The sequence below is a fragment of the Sander vitreus genome, chromosome 10 (assembly GCF_031162955.1).
Source record: "Sander vitreus isolate 19-12246 chromosome 10, sanVit1, whole genome shotgun sequence".
In the NCBI taxonomy this organism is placed as follows: domain Eukaryota; kingdom Metazoa; phylum Chordata; class Actinopteri; order Perciformes; family Percidae; genus Sander; species Sander vitreus.
This window is the reverse complement of record NC_135864.1, coordinates 16,932,678-16,945,628: the sequence shown is the minus strand read 5'-3', so window position 1 is coordinate 16,945,628 and position 12,951 is coordinate 16,932,678. Positions and strand designations below refer to the sequence as shown.

The window sequence follows — 12,951 nt, the reverse complement described above, 5'->3', positions numbered from 1 at the left end:
ACCTGGACCAACTAGTAAATACTGCTTACACATGAAAGCATCAGTAATAATAAGCCAATAACGTAAGGCATTATAATCTAACACTCACAGGGGGCATTTTCTGCACAATGAGTAGTTTTACTTTTGATACTTTAAGATTATTTTCTACTATTACTTATGTATTTTTACTTATTACTGAAGGACTTTTACTTGTAATGGATTACTACCATGTGGTATTGGCTACTTTTACTTTAGTAAAGGATCAGAATACTTCCACTGCTTTCAGTTAAGGTAAATCATAATGCTACAGCATATAATGTAATTTTAACCTACAGGCCTTTTTTACAAGAGACCTTTTGACATGGCACAGTAGGAAAATCACAGCTGTTAATGATTTTTTTTTAAAATGAATTCTATTTAGCTGCTTCAGTGTCAGGGTCCTGCTATTGCGTACTGGCTCACTGTGACACTGCCATGGCTTACTGGGACACTTGAACAGAACAGATCCGTCGTTAATGTTATCAGCAACACCTGTGCTTGTCATATGGATGTTATGTTTTGGTGTCCTCATACTTTTTTAGTTTATCTCACTTCTAACCCTTAAAGTGCTCATATTATGCTCATTTTCAGGTACGTCATTGTATTTAGAGGTTGTACCAGAATAAGTTTATGTGGTTTAATTTTCAGAAAACACCATATATTTGTTATACTGCCCATTGCTGCAGCTCCTCTTTTCACCCTGTGTGTTGAGCTCTCTGTTTTAACTACAGAGTGAGACATCTCACTTCTGTACCATCTTTGTTGGGAGTCGAACATGTGCAGTAAGTACTGCTAGCTTGTCATTTGCAGAGTATGAGGGAGTGCCTTGCTAGCAGCTAGTCAAGCATTATAGCATGTGTTACACAGTGACGCACGTTCGTCACGGAAGTAAAGGCAAGACTACAACAGAGCTGTTTGGAGCAGTTTGTGAACAGTGTTTTCTCTGGAAAATGCTAAGTCCCTTTGGGGTGGACTTTGGGCTTTTTCACTTTGTAAACCTATAATGTGCACAAAAAGATATATAACACAATAAAGGAAAGGGGAAAAGCCAAAAAGCACAATATGAGCACTTTAATGTGGCTGCCTGTCATCATGCAGCGCACACACACACACACACACACACACACAACACACTCGCAATCTTGGATTGATCTCACTTTGCCTCCGTGTTTGTAAAACCAAATTTAAATAGGATTTCAGGTATATGATTTAAGCTTTTAACTGTTGCAGGATGAAAAACGACATCAACATGGATCTACTTTACTGAAAATAAAAAGTCTAACACCCACATTAGATTTAACTACATGTTTGAGGCCTTTAACGACTTGAACGGGTGTATATTGAAATTTGTTGCAAATATGAACTTTACACACAGAGTCTTCTCTTCTGACACTGCAACTAAATATCAAATGATTCATTATCTTGTTAACAAAGTCTTGTCAGACCTTTGCTGCTCCAAATGACACCCACATGTTGTCTGATTCATACTACTTCTACACATATGAGCTTCACCCAACATTTAATAGCTTGGATTTGAAGAATGGATACTTTTTTAAACTACTACCTGATGCTTTGATTCTAAGACTACCACCACAGACTGTTTCACCATGGAGACACATTTCAGGTGAAATAAAGGTGTCACATGGAAATATCTCAATTGGGGGATTCCAGCTTCTAGGGTTTTCTTGCCCCTCGACCATGATGTACCCAGTGTGCAGAAAAACACTCTGTCCACACAGAAGGTCTTTAGCATTGTGTGTGTGTGTGTGTGTGTGTGTGTGAGAGAGAGAGAGAGAGAGAGAGAGAGAGAGAGTGAGTGAGGGTTATGGATGGAGTCAGCAAGACCTTTTTTCAGGATCAGGACAGATCACTGAACATGCTGTGTTTACACCAGTTTGAATGCCAGTGTGCCTCTGATTCACTTTGACACAGCAGGGTACTGAGAAGATGCAATAATAATAATAATAATAATAATAATAATAATAATAATAAACTTAATTTATATAGCACAATTCATGCATAAAATGCAACACAAAGTGCTTAACATAAAAACAGATAATCATAACATTGATGATAAGACAATAAAAACATCAAATTTAAAGACAAGCTAAAACAACCATCAACTAAAAACAATGGTAAAAAGATGTGTGTTTGTGTGCGTGTGTGTGTGTGTGTGTGTGTGTGTGTGTGTGTGTGTGTGTGTGTGTGTGTGTACGGTGTCTGTGTGTGTGTAGCCTATGAATTTTTTCTGCTTATGTATTTGAATGGGTCATTTTAGCATCACACACACACACACACACACTCCCACAACCTCCCTGAGGATGGAGTCTGGTTGGTGAGTTGGCTCCCTCCCCCAGTTGCCTTGGGGCCAAGAACAGTGTGAATACATTACGTTCACCCACCCACCCACACGCACACGCGTGCGACCTTCTGTGTCCCACAGACCCCCGTAGAGGCCACTAATGCCTGGATGATGAGCTGCCTCCCCTAATCACTATAGACCGCAGCCAAGAAATGGTGTGACTCCAGACGCTCAACTTATGATCTGCGCTGCTCACAGCCTTGAGTTGCAGATGACCTTCCATGGAGCAGCTCTTGGTGAGTGTGTATTCACTTGGGAACAGATGATCATCATCATGGTGGACCTGGCTGGCCTTGACCCGTGTCACGAAGGGAGGACTCAGTTGTGAGTTAACCACGGCCCACCCTGCCCTGACACTGTTTATTTCACATGGAGTCAGAAGACCTCAATGTCCCGTCCCACGTCCCGTCCACATGCAGCACTCAATCGAGTTGACAGCATCCTCTATCACACATCATCCATCCATCTGCCCATTACAGCATTTACAGTAAATCATGAATTGCTTTAATACATGTAAAATATTCATTGATGACAAACTTACCTGTATGTATAATGACTATGTAGCCTAATGTCATCGCTCCTCCTCACACAAATGCCATCAGTCCATATGCTGCATTGAATCATTTAGCTCTACCGCTGGGATTCCCTTTCATGTTCATCTGTTGTGCTGAATTGTAGGCGGCTCTCGGCTTCTTTCCAGAACTGGCCTACACTAAATGAGACAGATGATTTTTTGGCTTTAATGCCAAATGACTTTTTACACCTCCTGTCCTCCTCCAACCCCCTTGTGAGCGCATGTGCCACGGCGGAACCACACAAACAAACTGTTAATGATCAGTTATTTTGTAAATATATTAATCCCAATCCCAGTAATTTATCCCAGAATTTCATAGTTTGTTGTCACCAAAAACCTCAATCCCACTTCTTTATGGCTAATCAATCAACCTCCTCCCACACTGAGCTTTGTCTTAAATGATGAAAAGAAGAGTTACTTAATCAAACTACTAAAAGTACATTCAGGATTCATCGCTATAAAAAATGACAAAATTAGTAATTTGCTCACATTTATCATAGGCCTATATGCTAACATTTCGTATGTAATATTATAGCCTATAGCCACTGGGTTTTATGGTGCCTTTAATTAACTAATCATGACGAACAGTCTAATAATCAATAACAATCGTAGGCCTATGGTGACAGTGATGCGTTCCTTTTTTAATACCACAGTGAAGACAGTGACAAAACCAGCCCTATCACTGCCTTTCTTGTCGCTTCCTCCGGTGGCCCTCACCCCTCCTCCCGGGCTGACGTAGAGAGGATCCTCCGCTGCCCACGACTGTGGGCGACGACTCAGCCGCGGGTATAAACAGCTTCGCGGGACTCCAGCTCGTCACTGCTTGAAGCCGCAGCAACTCGTTCGCCAGAGCTGAACCTCAGCAGAGATAGCAGCAAGCAGGCACGTCCACGCCGCGCAGGCTAACTCGCTTTCGGCTTTGGTTCGAGATGGAGAGTCGTAGGACCGTGAGGCGCTCCAGCGCCCGCAACTTCAAGGGTGAGTTGCTTTCCATCGTGCACTGCACCTGCAGTTTGAATGCACCGAGAGGTTTCTGACTTTGGAAATGCATTTGTGTGATTTAATTGGATTATTGCAGTTTGTCTCTCAATGTGCACTTCTTAATATTTTAACAAATGACTTCAGGCGCAATACAATTGTACACTTCAAAGAGCACAGTCATATTGTTATGTTTGTATCAGCTGAAAAAACTGTAAAATCGGAATATAGCCTATAGACTTTATGATGCTTTTACGCATTTTGTCATGTATTTTAAATTGTTTACCAAGACGCACACATTGTTCAACACCCATGTAAATTGAAAGCATGTTGAATTGTTGGTGAAATTAAGAAGCATACAGAGGAAGTGAAGATGCGCGCTTTTGGGGTTAATTTAACGCAAAGATTTGGCAGTAGTAGCCTATAGTCTCTCGAGGAAATGTAGGCTATGTGTGAATTTGTGTGATATCGTGATATATAGGAAAAGTCATTGACAACACCTGATCAAAGTTAGTTTATTTGTTTTGTCTCTACTATAAAGTTTACCAAACCGCATCAATCTCTCCATATCTTTTTTTTTTTTTTTACGCATGGAGGGATCCAGATAACTTACTATTTATGCACGCACGATTCCGAACTTCTTTCCTTATGTCATGTCGACGAGTAGGCTATAAGACGTAAGAAGACTGTAGAAAAGTGTCTTATTTCACTTAAGAGCCCCATCTACAGTTTTGCCTCATTGTCTAGCGCAACTATAGTGTAACTTGTTAAGAGGTCAAGAGGTGAGCCGCTGGAAAATCTTACGCACAACTGATGAATAGGAACTTCATCATTATTTCATGCATACTTTTCCCGCGGTGGTCACTTTTGTGCGCCGTTATCCGAGCTGTGCCAAGAAGCTGTTGCAATATTAATAAGAACCAAAACTGATCCGGGTCTGGTTGCCGGTTTTCGCATGCCCTTTGCACGGTAAACCACTGAACGGAAACGTCCTTTCAAGAGCCTGAGAACTAGGAGTCCAGGTTAATTAAATGCAGTGAATCACGTATGATACACATTTGTTGTCTCTTAAAGGTCTTTATAGTAGATTTGTGGTGATTTCCTGTTTTAAACAGCTGAAATCCAGAGGTGTCACAACAGCTTTGGAGACCTAAAGTGATCCGGTGGATATGAATGGGTCAATAATTTCTGTATGTAATCTGGTGAATTATATATGAACCACAACATTCTGGGAACCACCAACAAGTCACGGGTGAGAGCACAGCAGTGCTAAAAAGAATCACTGACAACAGCGACAGGTTTGACAGACAGCAAAGAAAGACTGGTGCCAGAACTGAAATCAACCTTTCTTTGTTTGCCTGTCTCTCTCCCCAGGACCAACTACTGGAACAATGGCCATTTGCTGCTAACCTGACCTTCAATTGTGTTCCTTATCTTCTCATGGGAATAAACACCCTTTGTCTCTCTGTCTCTCTGCAGGTGGTTTGTGTCTTTGGCTGATTCTGTGGCTGGTGGTGGTGAAGCCGAGTGGGGTGTCTGCATGCCCAAGGTTGTGTGTGTGTTACCCCACGCCCATGACGGTCAGCTGCCAGTCCCAGAACCTTACCATAGTGCCGGCCGGTGTGCCATATGACTCTCAACGTGTTTTCCTGCAGAACAACCGCATCACAGAGTTACGTGCGGACTCTTTTGGCTTCGAGACACAGGTAAAAATGGCAGTGTGTGCATCTGTTGAAATTCCAAGCAATATTTGCAGAATTATATATATATATAATATATATTTGTCTTTTATTTCAACTCTCGTCCAATTATTTGGTTCTTCATTCTGTAGGTGCTTTGGCTGTATGGCAACAACATAACATGGGTCGAGGCCGGGGCCTTCAGTAACCTCAGGGTACTGGAGGAGCTGGATCTGGGCGATAACCCGTTACAGCGCCTGGAAGGTGGAGCCTTCAGGGGCTTGGAGAGGCTGCAGAGCCTGCACATGCATCGTTGCAAGCTGGCCACTCTCCCCCATGACCTCTTCCACAAGCTGTACAGCCTGCAGTTCCTCTACCTGCAGGTAAAACCAGCACACCCACATACCTAAAACACACACATGTAAAGATACATATTTGACAGTCATGCATGATGCTTGCAGAAGTACACATTTGTGTTAGTGATTTATGGAAACATCAGTTGCCAACATGCAAGCTGAACACCCACACACACAGAGACACTGTGCATGTTGGGGAAGATTGTTTTAAGTAGGTTCAATGAGTTGCACAGTCACAAAAATGCAAACTGAGAATATATATATATCTATATATATATATATATATATATATATATATATCTATCTATATATATATATCTATATATATATATATATATATATATATATATATATGTAGATATATATATATATATATGTAGATATATATATATAGATATATATAGCTATATATATAGAAAAATATTAAAACACTAACCAAAGAAACACATCTCAGCAGCTAAAATTACCACTATTCAACAATGGAAAAACATTTCTGTTACCATCATATTATTACTCAAGCCCAACAGAGTTCTCTCAGATTGATTGCAGTGGATGCACAATACATACACAATATATATAATACACAGAAGGAAGTGTATGCCCACAAATTTGCTCCCAACAGCAGTTCTAGTTGCAAGTCATATGAAACAGAATTATTAAACATAACTATAGGAACAAAGGTAGAATCAAAGAAGAACAGACATACTCACCTCTTTAAGGAAATCTATAGCAAAATAACTGAAAATAACCCAAAGCAACATGTTACGCAGACGTCAGGCTACAATAGAGAGGGAAAGCTTTAATTTATATCAGAAGTTCTACCGAGCACTCTCTTTTATTGAAAATAAGCATTGGGAATCACTCATAAAAAATACTCAACTAAACTCTAAGCTTTATTTAGATAGTACTTAAAACCCAACACGGTAGAATCAAATAGCTTTGAAGCTCAAAGAGAAAAAATATTGTATCATTTATTGATTTTTTTCATTCATTTCAGTGCTCTATGGAAATTAGCCTGCAGTGGTTTTTACAAGATGTCCGCTGTATTTTTTGGCAGCTGACAGTGAGATCTCAGATGTTGGAGTGTCCTTGAATATTAAGATCTGTCACAATCAGACAATATACCCCTGCCAAGAAATAAATCTTGTCGGTAGAAGTCACTTCTGACCTCTGTAAAGATACTTAAAGGCTACTTTCAAATAGGACGTCCCCCAAGTGTACACATATGGTAACTTATATACTTATAGTGAGGGATTTCTTTCCTCTTATCACTGCTGATAGTAATAACTGACATATTTGCCAACTACAACAACCAACAGTCTTAATTTTCCCATGTGCTTTTACACAGCACTAAATTCTTCTTCTTGTATTTTGACTTTGCTCCAGGAGAATCAGCTCCACTTTTTGCAGGATGACCTGTTCTCAGACCTGGTCAACCTCACCCATCTCTTCCTGCATGGAAACCGCATCCGTGCCCTCTCTGAGAATGTGTTCAGAGGCCTGGTCAACCTGGACCGCCTCCTTCTCCATGACAATCGCGTCAGGCAGGTCAACCGTCGGGCTTTCCGTGACCTGGGCCGCCTGACCATCCTTTACCTGTTCAACAACTCCCTGGCCGAGCTGCCAGGCCAGGCCATGAAAGACACCCAAGGCATTCAGTTCCTCCGCCTCAATGGTAACCCCTGGTCCTGCGGCTGTGAGGCTCGTCCCCTCTGGGAGTGGTTCCGCAAGGCCCGCATCTCCTCCTCTGAGCTCATGTGCACCTCCCCATCCCAACGTCGCGGCCAAGACCTCAGATTCCTCCGGGAGATGGACTTTGCCCTCTGCCCTCTGCCTGACCCTGGCTCTCTGGCGGGATCCACCACGACCACCTTCAGCACTAAGACCCGCTGGTGGTTCTCCAAGCACAAGCCTGTATCTTCATCCAAGGCCTCGTACCAGAAGAGCACAGAGGAGGTGAAGGCCTTCCCCTTCCCTGCCGGAAAGCCTCAGTACCTCCCCAAAAACCCCTCCGAAACCTTCTCCTCAAAGTATGAACTGTCGGAGGATGAGGTAGCGCTCCCCAAGCTAGACCAAGAAGAATATTGGACAAACTATGGCAATGAAGACGCCTCCATCCGCTGCTTAGAGCTGGAGTGCCCCCCAGGCTATGACACAGCCTTCCCCTCGTCCTCCTCCTTATACAGCACCCCATCCCTCCTCCACCTCCTCTCCCTCTCCATAGTCGCATTATCCCTCCATTTCCTTTTTGGCTGAACTCTGCTCTCCTTCACTCCCTTTTCCCCTCTGATTTCTCTTTCCAACCCTAACAAATACCTGGATCTTGATTCCTTTCAGTTACCTCCTCGACTTGCAGGAGGTGCTACACTGACACAGGAGACAGGTGAGGCAGCAGGGAGCTGTTTTAAAGAGCAGAGAACAGTTGAGTTGATGTAGAGCAGGACAAGAATCCATAGCTGAAGTAGCTGCTGCTTATAGTACAGGCATTAAAATCAGGGATCAGATCATGGAAACTGACTCTGATAGTGACGGTACAAAGGCAGAAATCTACAACAACGTGATGAAATGATAGAGACACAACACACAGCTGTTGGTGTCTCCAGGTGGTTTTTGATATCACAGCTATAAACAACGCAGGCGTTGTGACTCGTCAACAGCTATTTTCTATAGTGCTTACCATCATCCACTCACAGCTAACATATTGTTCCTCACTAATTTATTTCTTTCATCATGAATAAAAGTGGTGATTGATTATCACCAGAAGCATGAGAAAGAGGTGTATTAACACAGATACTGAGTCTTGACAGTAAAGAATTACAGTGAGAAGTAAAAAGAAAATCAATACAATGTGAGCAGAGTGAGCTATAGATGTTCATCTAAAGGCAGAAAAGGATGAGAGGATCAGAACTGCAGCCAAGAGCAGCTCTACTCTCTCCTTCAGATTCAAAATCTTGTGTGATCCCAGCGATGCCAGCAAACAACCATCACCACCCACACTTGTACATACCACTAATCAACACTGTACATATACACATCCTAAACTGCTTTGTATTTTAGACTATAGCTGGATTTTTTTAATTGGTACCATTTAGTAAACTACAGTTTGTGGCGATAGAAGAGATACTTAGATTGTAAATGGAAGGCACACAAATAAATGTGAAAACTCTATTTTTGCCCCTTATGTTTTTAGGTTTTGTCTCCTCCTCTCTCAGTCAACTTGACATTTCTGAAAAGGGAAGGCTTGTGCTCGAGATTCTAATGGTTTTTTTTGGTGTGTGATTCAGTTTTTGTGTGTGTGAGTGGGATTGGACTGTTTTAGACTAATAACCAAAGTCTTGAGAAGAAAATAATTATTTTTACAGTCTAAGTAGACAACCCGTTTGATTATGTCTCTTCCTAAAATGAGTGTCTCTGTGTATGTGTCTGTTTTTCCTTTAAAAACATGGCCTTTGTCTTTCTATCTGTCTTTCTCTCTGTCTGTTTGTCTGGATGTTCAAACTGACACAGAACAAGGTAAAACAACACCAGGGCTAAATCCTACACAGCCCTTTGTGTTGTTTGAAGCCTCAGGTCTCTATCCTGCTGGCTCCTGTTACACTTTGACCTGCAATTGGTCTCTGTCAGTGTGACTGGGTACATATATATGAGGATGTGTGGATTTGGATAATGGGATGGGTATTTATTGAGCAATCTGTTAAACACAATGCCAATTCAACCTGATTGCGATCCGCATTATTCATGGGGATCGTAAGTTCCTTGTCAACCCCAAATGTTAGTAAGTCCATACCATGGCTGTGAGTTCCTGCATAGAACATGAAGGATAATGTGATGCTGTTAGATTCTGTATTTTTCAATAGATAAACGTGTTAGGAAAGTGTTTTGCTTCATTAAAAAATAAAGAAACAATCAAACAAACAGAAGTGTGTGGGGTTTCCCTAGTGTTTCGCTGTCATCTTTGTTTACTAAGGATGCCACAAAGGAATTCAAGAATGTGCAAAATTTAGTGAGCTGGCACATAAGCACAAACACAATGTATACAGATAATAACAATGATAACTTAATGATGAAAGCATTGCAACAATTCATTCACCTAGTCTTGAATCAATATCCTGCTGAATAGAACCTTTACACTATAGTTTACATTTTCACAGTAAAATAAGTGAATCATACGCATGAATGTGGTCAGTATCATCAGATTAGTCTTTAATTTTGACATCTGATAGCCTTGACATCCTTGTGCAATTAAGTCAACAGTCTGGACTTTGTTTTTTAAAACACAGTCACATCATAGTAATCCTGTCAAACCTGGTGGTATTTGTAGTGTGTGTATGCAAGTGTAAGAAATCCGATGTGATAGTATGTGTTTGCTGAAGGTAACAGTTAGACTGTGTTCACTCCTTGCCCCAAATACTTTTCTCACCATGTGCAGAAGTCAGCTTTATAGGCCACATTATCCAAGGCCAATATAGGTCTAGGGGTGTGTGTGTGTGTGTGTGTGTGTGTGTGTGTGTGTGTGTGTGTGTGTGTGTGTGTGTGTGTGTGTGTGTGTATGTGTGTGTGTGGGGGTGGGTATGATTCAAAAAAGGGGCTGAATAGGGAACATGGCAGGATGAAAATGTGATGATATGTCCTGGAATTAGCACACCCCCTCAACAGATTAACTCTCAACATGATAATGATGATGCATACACTCATGTGTTGCACATATACATGTGCAAACACACACACACACACACACACACACACACACACATTATAAAGTTCAGAGAAGCTGGGTTTAGCCATTCTTTAATATTTTTTAACTCACTAATTATTCAACACTTTCACACCTCACTTTCCTTCTTCTTTTTTCTCTTTTAATTTTCTCCTAAAGCTCCCTAACTCCTTCCAGTCATAGTTTACAGTAGATACATTCTCAAACACACATACATGTTTGTCCTTAGCAGCATCTTTCTTTTAGAACTTTTCATTTCCTTAAATTTAACATGCACATTTTGACCACAAAGGTTTTTTTTAAACCTTGTTGTCTCCCAGTCTAGCAGTAAAATCTGCTATTTGTGTTAGCAACAAGATCTTTCTGTTGCTGTTAAAATAACAACACTTAAAGAGTCTATAAACTTGCTCTGTGAGGCTGCACTTATATTATATATAATATATAACAAAAGTTGTTTTAGTTGTGCTACAGAAAGCTCAGATTGGACAGTCTAGCTAGCTGTCTGGCTTTACCCTGCAGAGATCTGAGGAGCAGTTAACCGTAGTCCTCATAAATCGTTCGGAGTTTAAAATTCCGACACAAAAAAAATCAAAAGATGACGGACATCCAGCCAAAAAGAGAGTCATCTGGCGGAATTGCACCGGAGCAATCCTGGAAATGGAATGTTGTGGATATAGACTATAACCACACAAATGCAGCTAAAACATCTCCAGTTGTTTAGGTTACAATATCAAGACCATTGTCTGACCTTATTAAAGATAGAGAAGGCAAAAGAATCATATGTCCATCAAAAGATAGGAATGCAACACCGGCACAAACCATGCTGTGTTTTGAGAAAGGAGTTCAACTCATTTTTCTTAACTATCTTTGTTCCGAACATGCTACTGGTGCTATTCACAGTTATTTCTCTTTTCATCCCACAGTAGGCTACTGACTGTGACAACTTTACACTTGCTAACTGGTGCTCGGCATCCAGTATTATAATGTAAGGCAATCCAAGAGTGAGTTTTTCTTTGATATCAGGGTGTTCATACTTTAAAGGAATAGTTTGACATTTTGTGAAATCCGCTTCTGCCATAGAGTGAGATGAGAAGAGTGTTATCACTCATACAGCTTAATGGTAAGTGGTATCAATTTTCTCATCTAAATCTCCACCAGAAAGCGAATAAGCATATTTCCCAAAATGTCTAACTTTTTCTTTAAGGATTTAATAGAACAAGAGCATAATTTTTGACAGTCAAGGCTTCATTCATCCGTGGGTTTAGACTTGTCATGGACATTTTTTGTAATCAAACAAGTGAAATATCACTGCTGTTGTCCAAAATTGTCAAAGGACAATGGCCTACTGCTATTTAAGCTTTTGACGAACAGTTACATGCAGTTGATGACCAAGTTCCACTCAAAGAATCATAAATATTTCAAATAATGACCAATGGCATGGTACAAATTCATTGTAAAACAGCTTTCGAGGCAGCTCTGAAGTTACATTATGTAAAAGGACATTTAGTGTGGGTCATCATTTCACAGAAATGTGCAGATGGCAGTAATGAATAACTGTGGACGTCTATACTGACAGGGTTAAACACCTCCAGAAATTAACATCAAAAACTTGAAACGTGTGCTTCTTCTTCTAGTTGCTATTTTATGACAGAAGTATAGGCGTTTGCCCACTGTGCCTGAAAGCAGCTGCCTGGGTGGTCAGGGGACATCTTTACTGTTTTTTTCTGGTGCAGGAACACAAATAGGCTATTAGCAGAGAGAATTTCTCTGAAGTCGTTAGACTTTGATGATGTGTGCTTATCACAAACTGTGCCCACTCATTCTCCCCCAACTCTCTATCTTATTTTTCTTGCCTCTGCCTTTCTTCCTCGCTTTTGTGTTTGCCTGCTTTTCATATGCTGTCACTCAGTCTTTGTCTGAACCCCTATCACTCCAGCACTTCTCTCTCTCTCTCTCTCTCTCTCTCTCTCTCTCTCTCTCTCTCTCTCTCTCTCTCTCGCTCTCTCTCTCTCTCTCTCTCTCTCTCTCTCTCTCTGCCCGTCACTCAGTCTCCCCCATGCTTGTCTTAGCCAAGGCTGTGTATTGGCTCCTGTGAGTCGACGTTCGTTTACGTGTCATTGGCGTGTTTGCTGACGTACACCCTAACACATTGTTATTTGCAGAGGATGAACCGAGACTCGCACCCTGATGTCAGATGACCCAAACTGATTTAATGTTTATCAATGCATTGTTACAAAGCCAATTATCGCTTAGTGTGGTTTCTGTTAAAA

At 41.1% G+C, this 12,951-nt stretch overlaps 1 protein-coding gene across 1 annotated transcript; it reads left to right on the top strand.

Annotated features, from left to right (window-relative positions):
• The first annotated feature begins 3,760 nt into the window (after nucleotides 1–3,760).
• Nucleotides 3,761–9,856, top strand: rtn4rl2b (reticulon 4 receptor-like 2b). The gene is made up of 4 exons (XM_078261415.1): nucleotides 3,761–3,932; nucleotides 5,412–5,638; nucleotides 5,764–5,994; nucleotides 7,354–9,856. The coding sequence occupies exons 1-4, from the start codon at nucleotides 3,884–3,886 to the stop codon at nucleotides 8,221–8,223; spliced, it is 1,377 nt and encodes a 458-aa protein (XP_078117541.1). The 5' UTR covers nucleotides 3,761–3,883; the 3' UTR covers nucleotides 8,224–9,856.
• The last annotated feature ends 3,095 nt before the right edge of the window (nucleotides 9,857–12,951 follow it).

Coding starts and splice junctions, on each gene's coding strand:
- rtn4rl2b (XM_078261415.1), top strand. CDS start 3,884: ATGGAGAGTCGTAGGACCGTGAGGCGCTCCAGCGCCCGCAACTTCAAG. Junction 5,639..5,763: donor CTTTTGGCTTCGAGACACAG/GTAAAAATGGCA, acceptor TTCATTCTGTAG/GTGCTTTGGCTGTATGGCAA. Junction 5,995..7,353: donor TGCAGTTCCTCTACCTGCAG/GTAAAACCAGCA, acceptor ACTTTGCTCCAG/GAGAATCAGCTCCACTTTTT.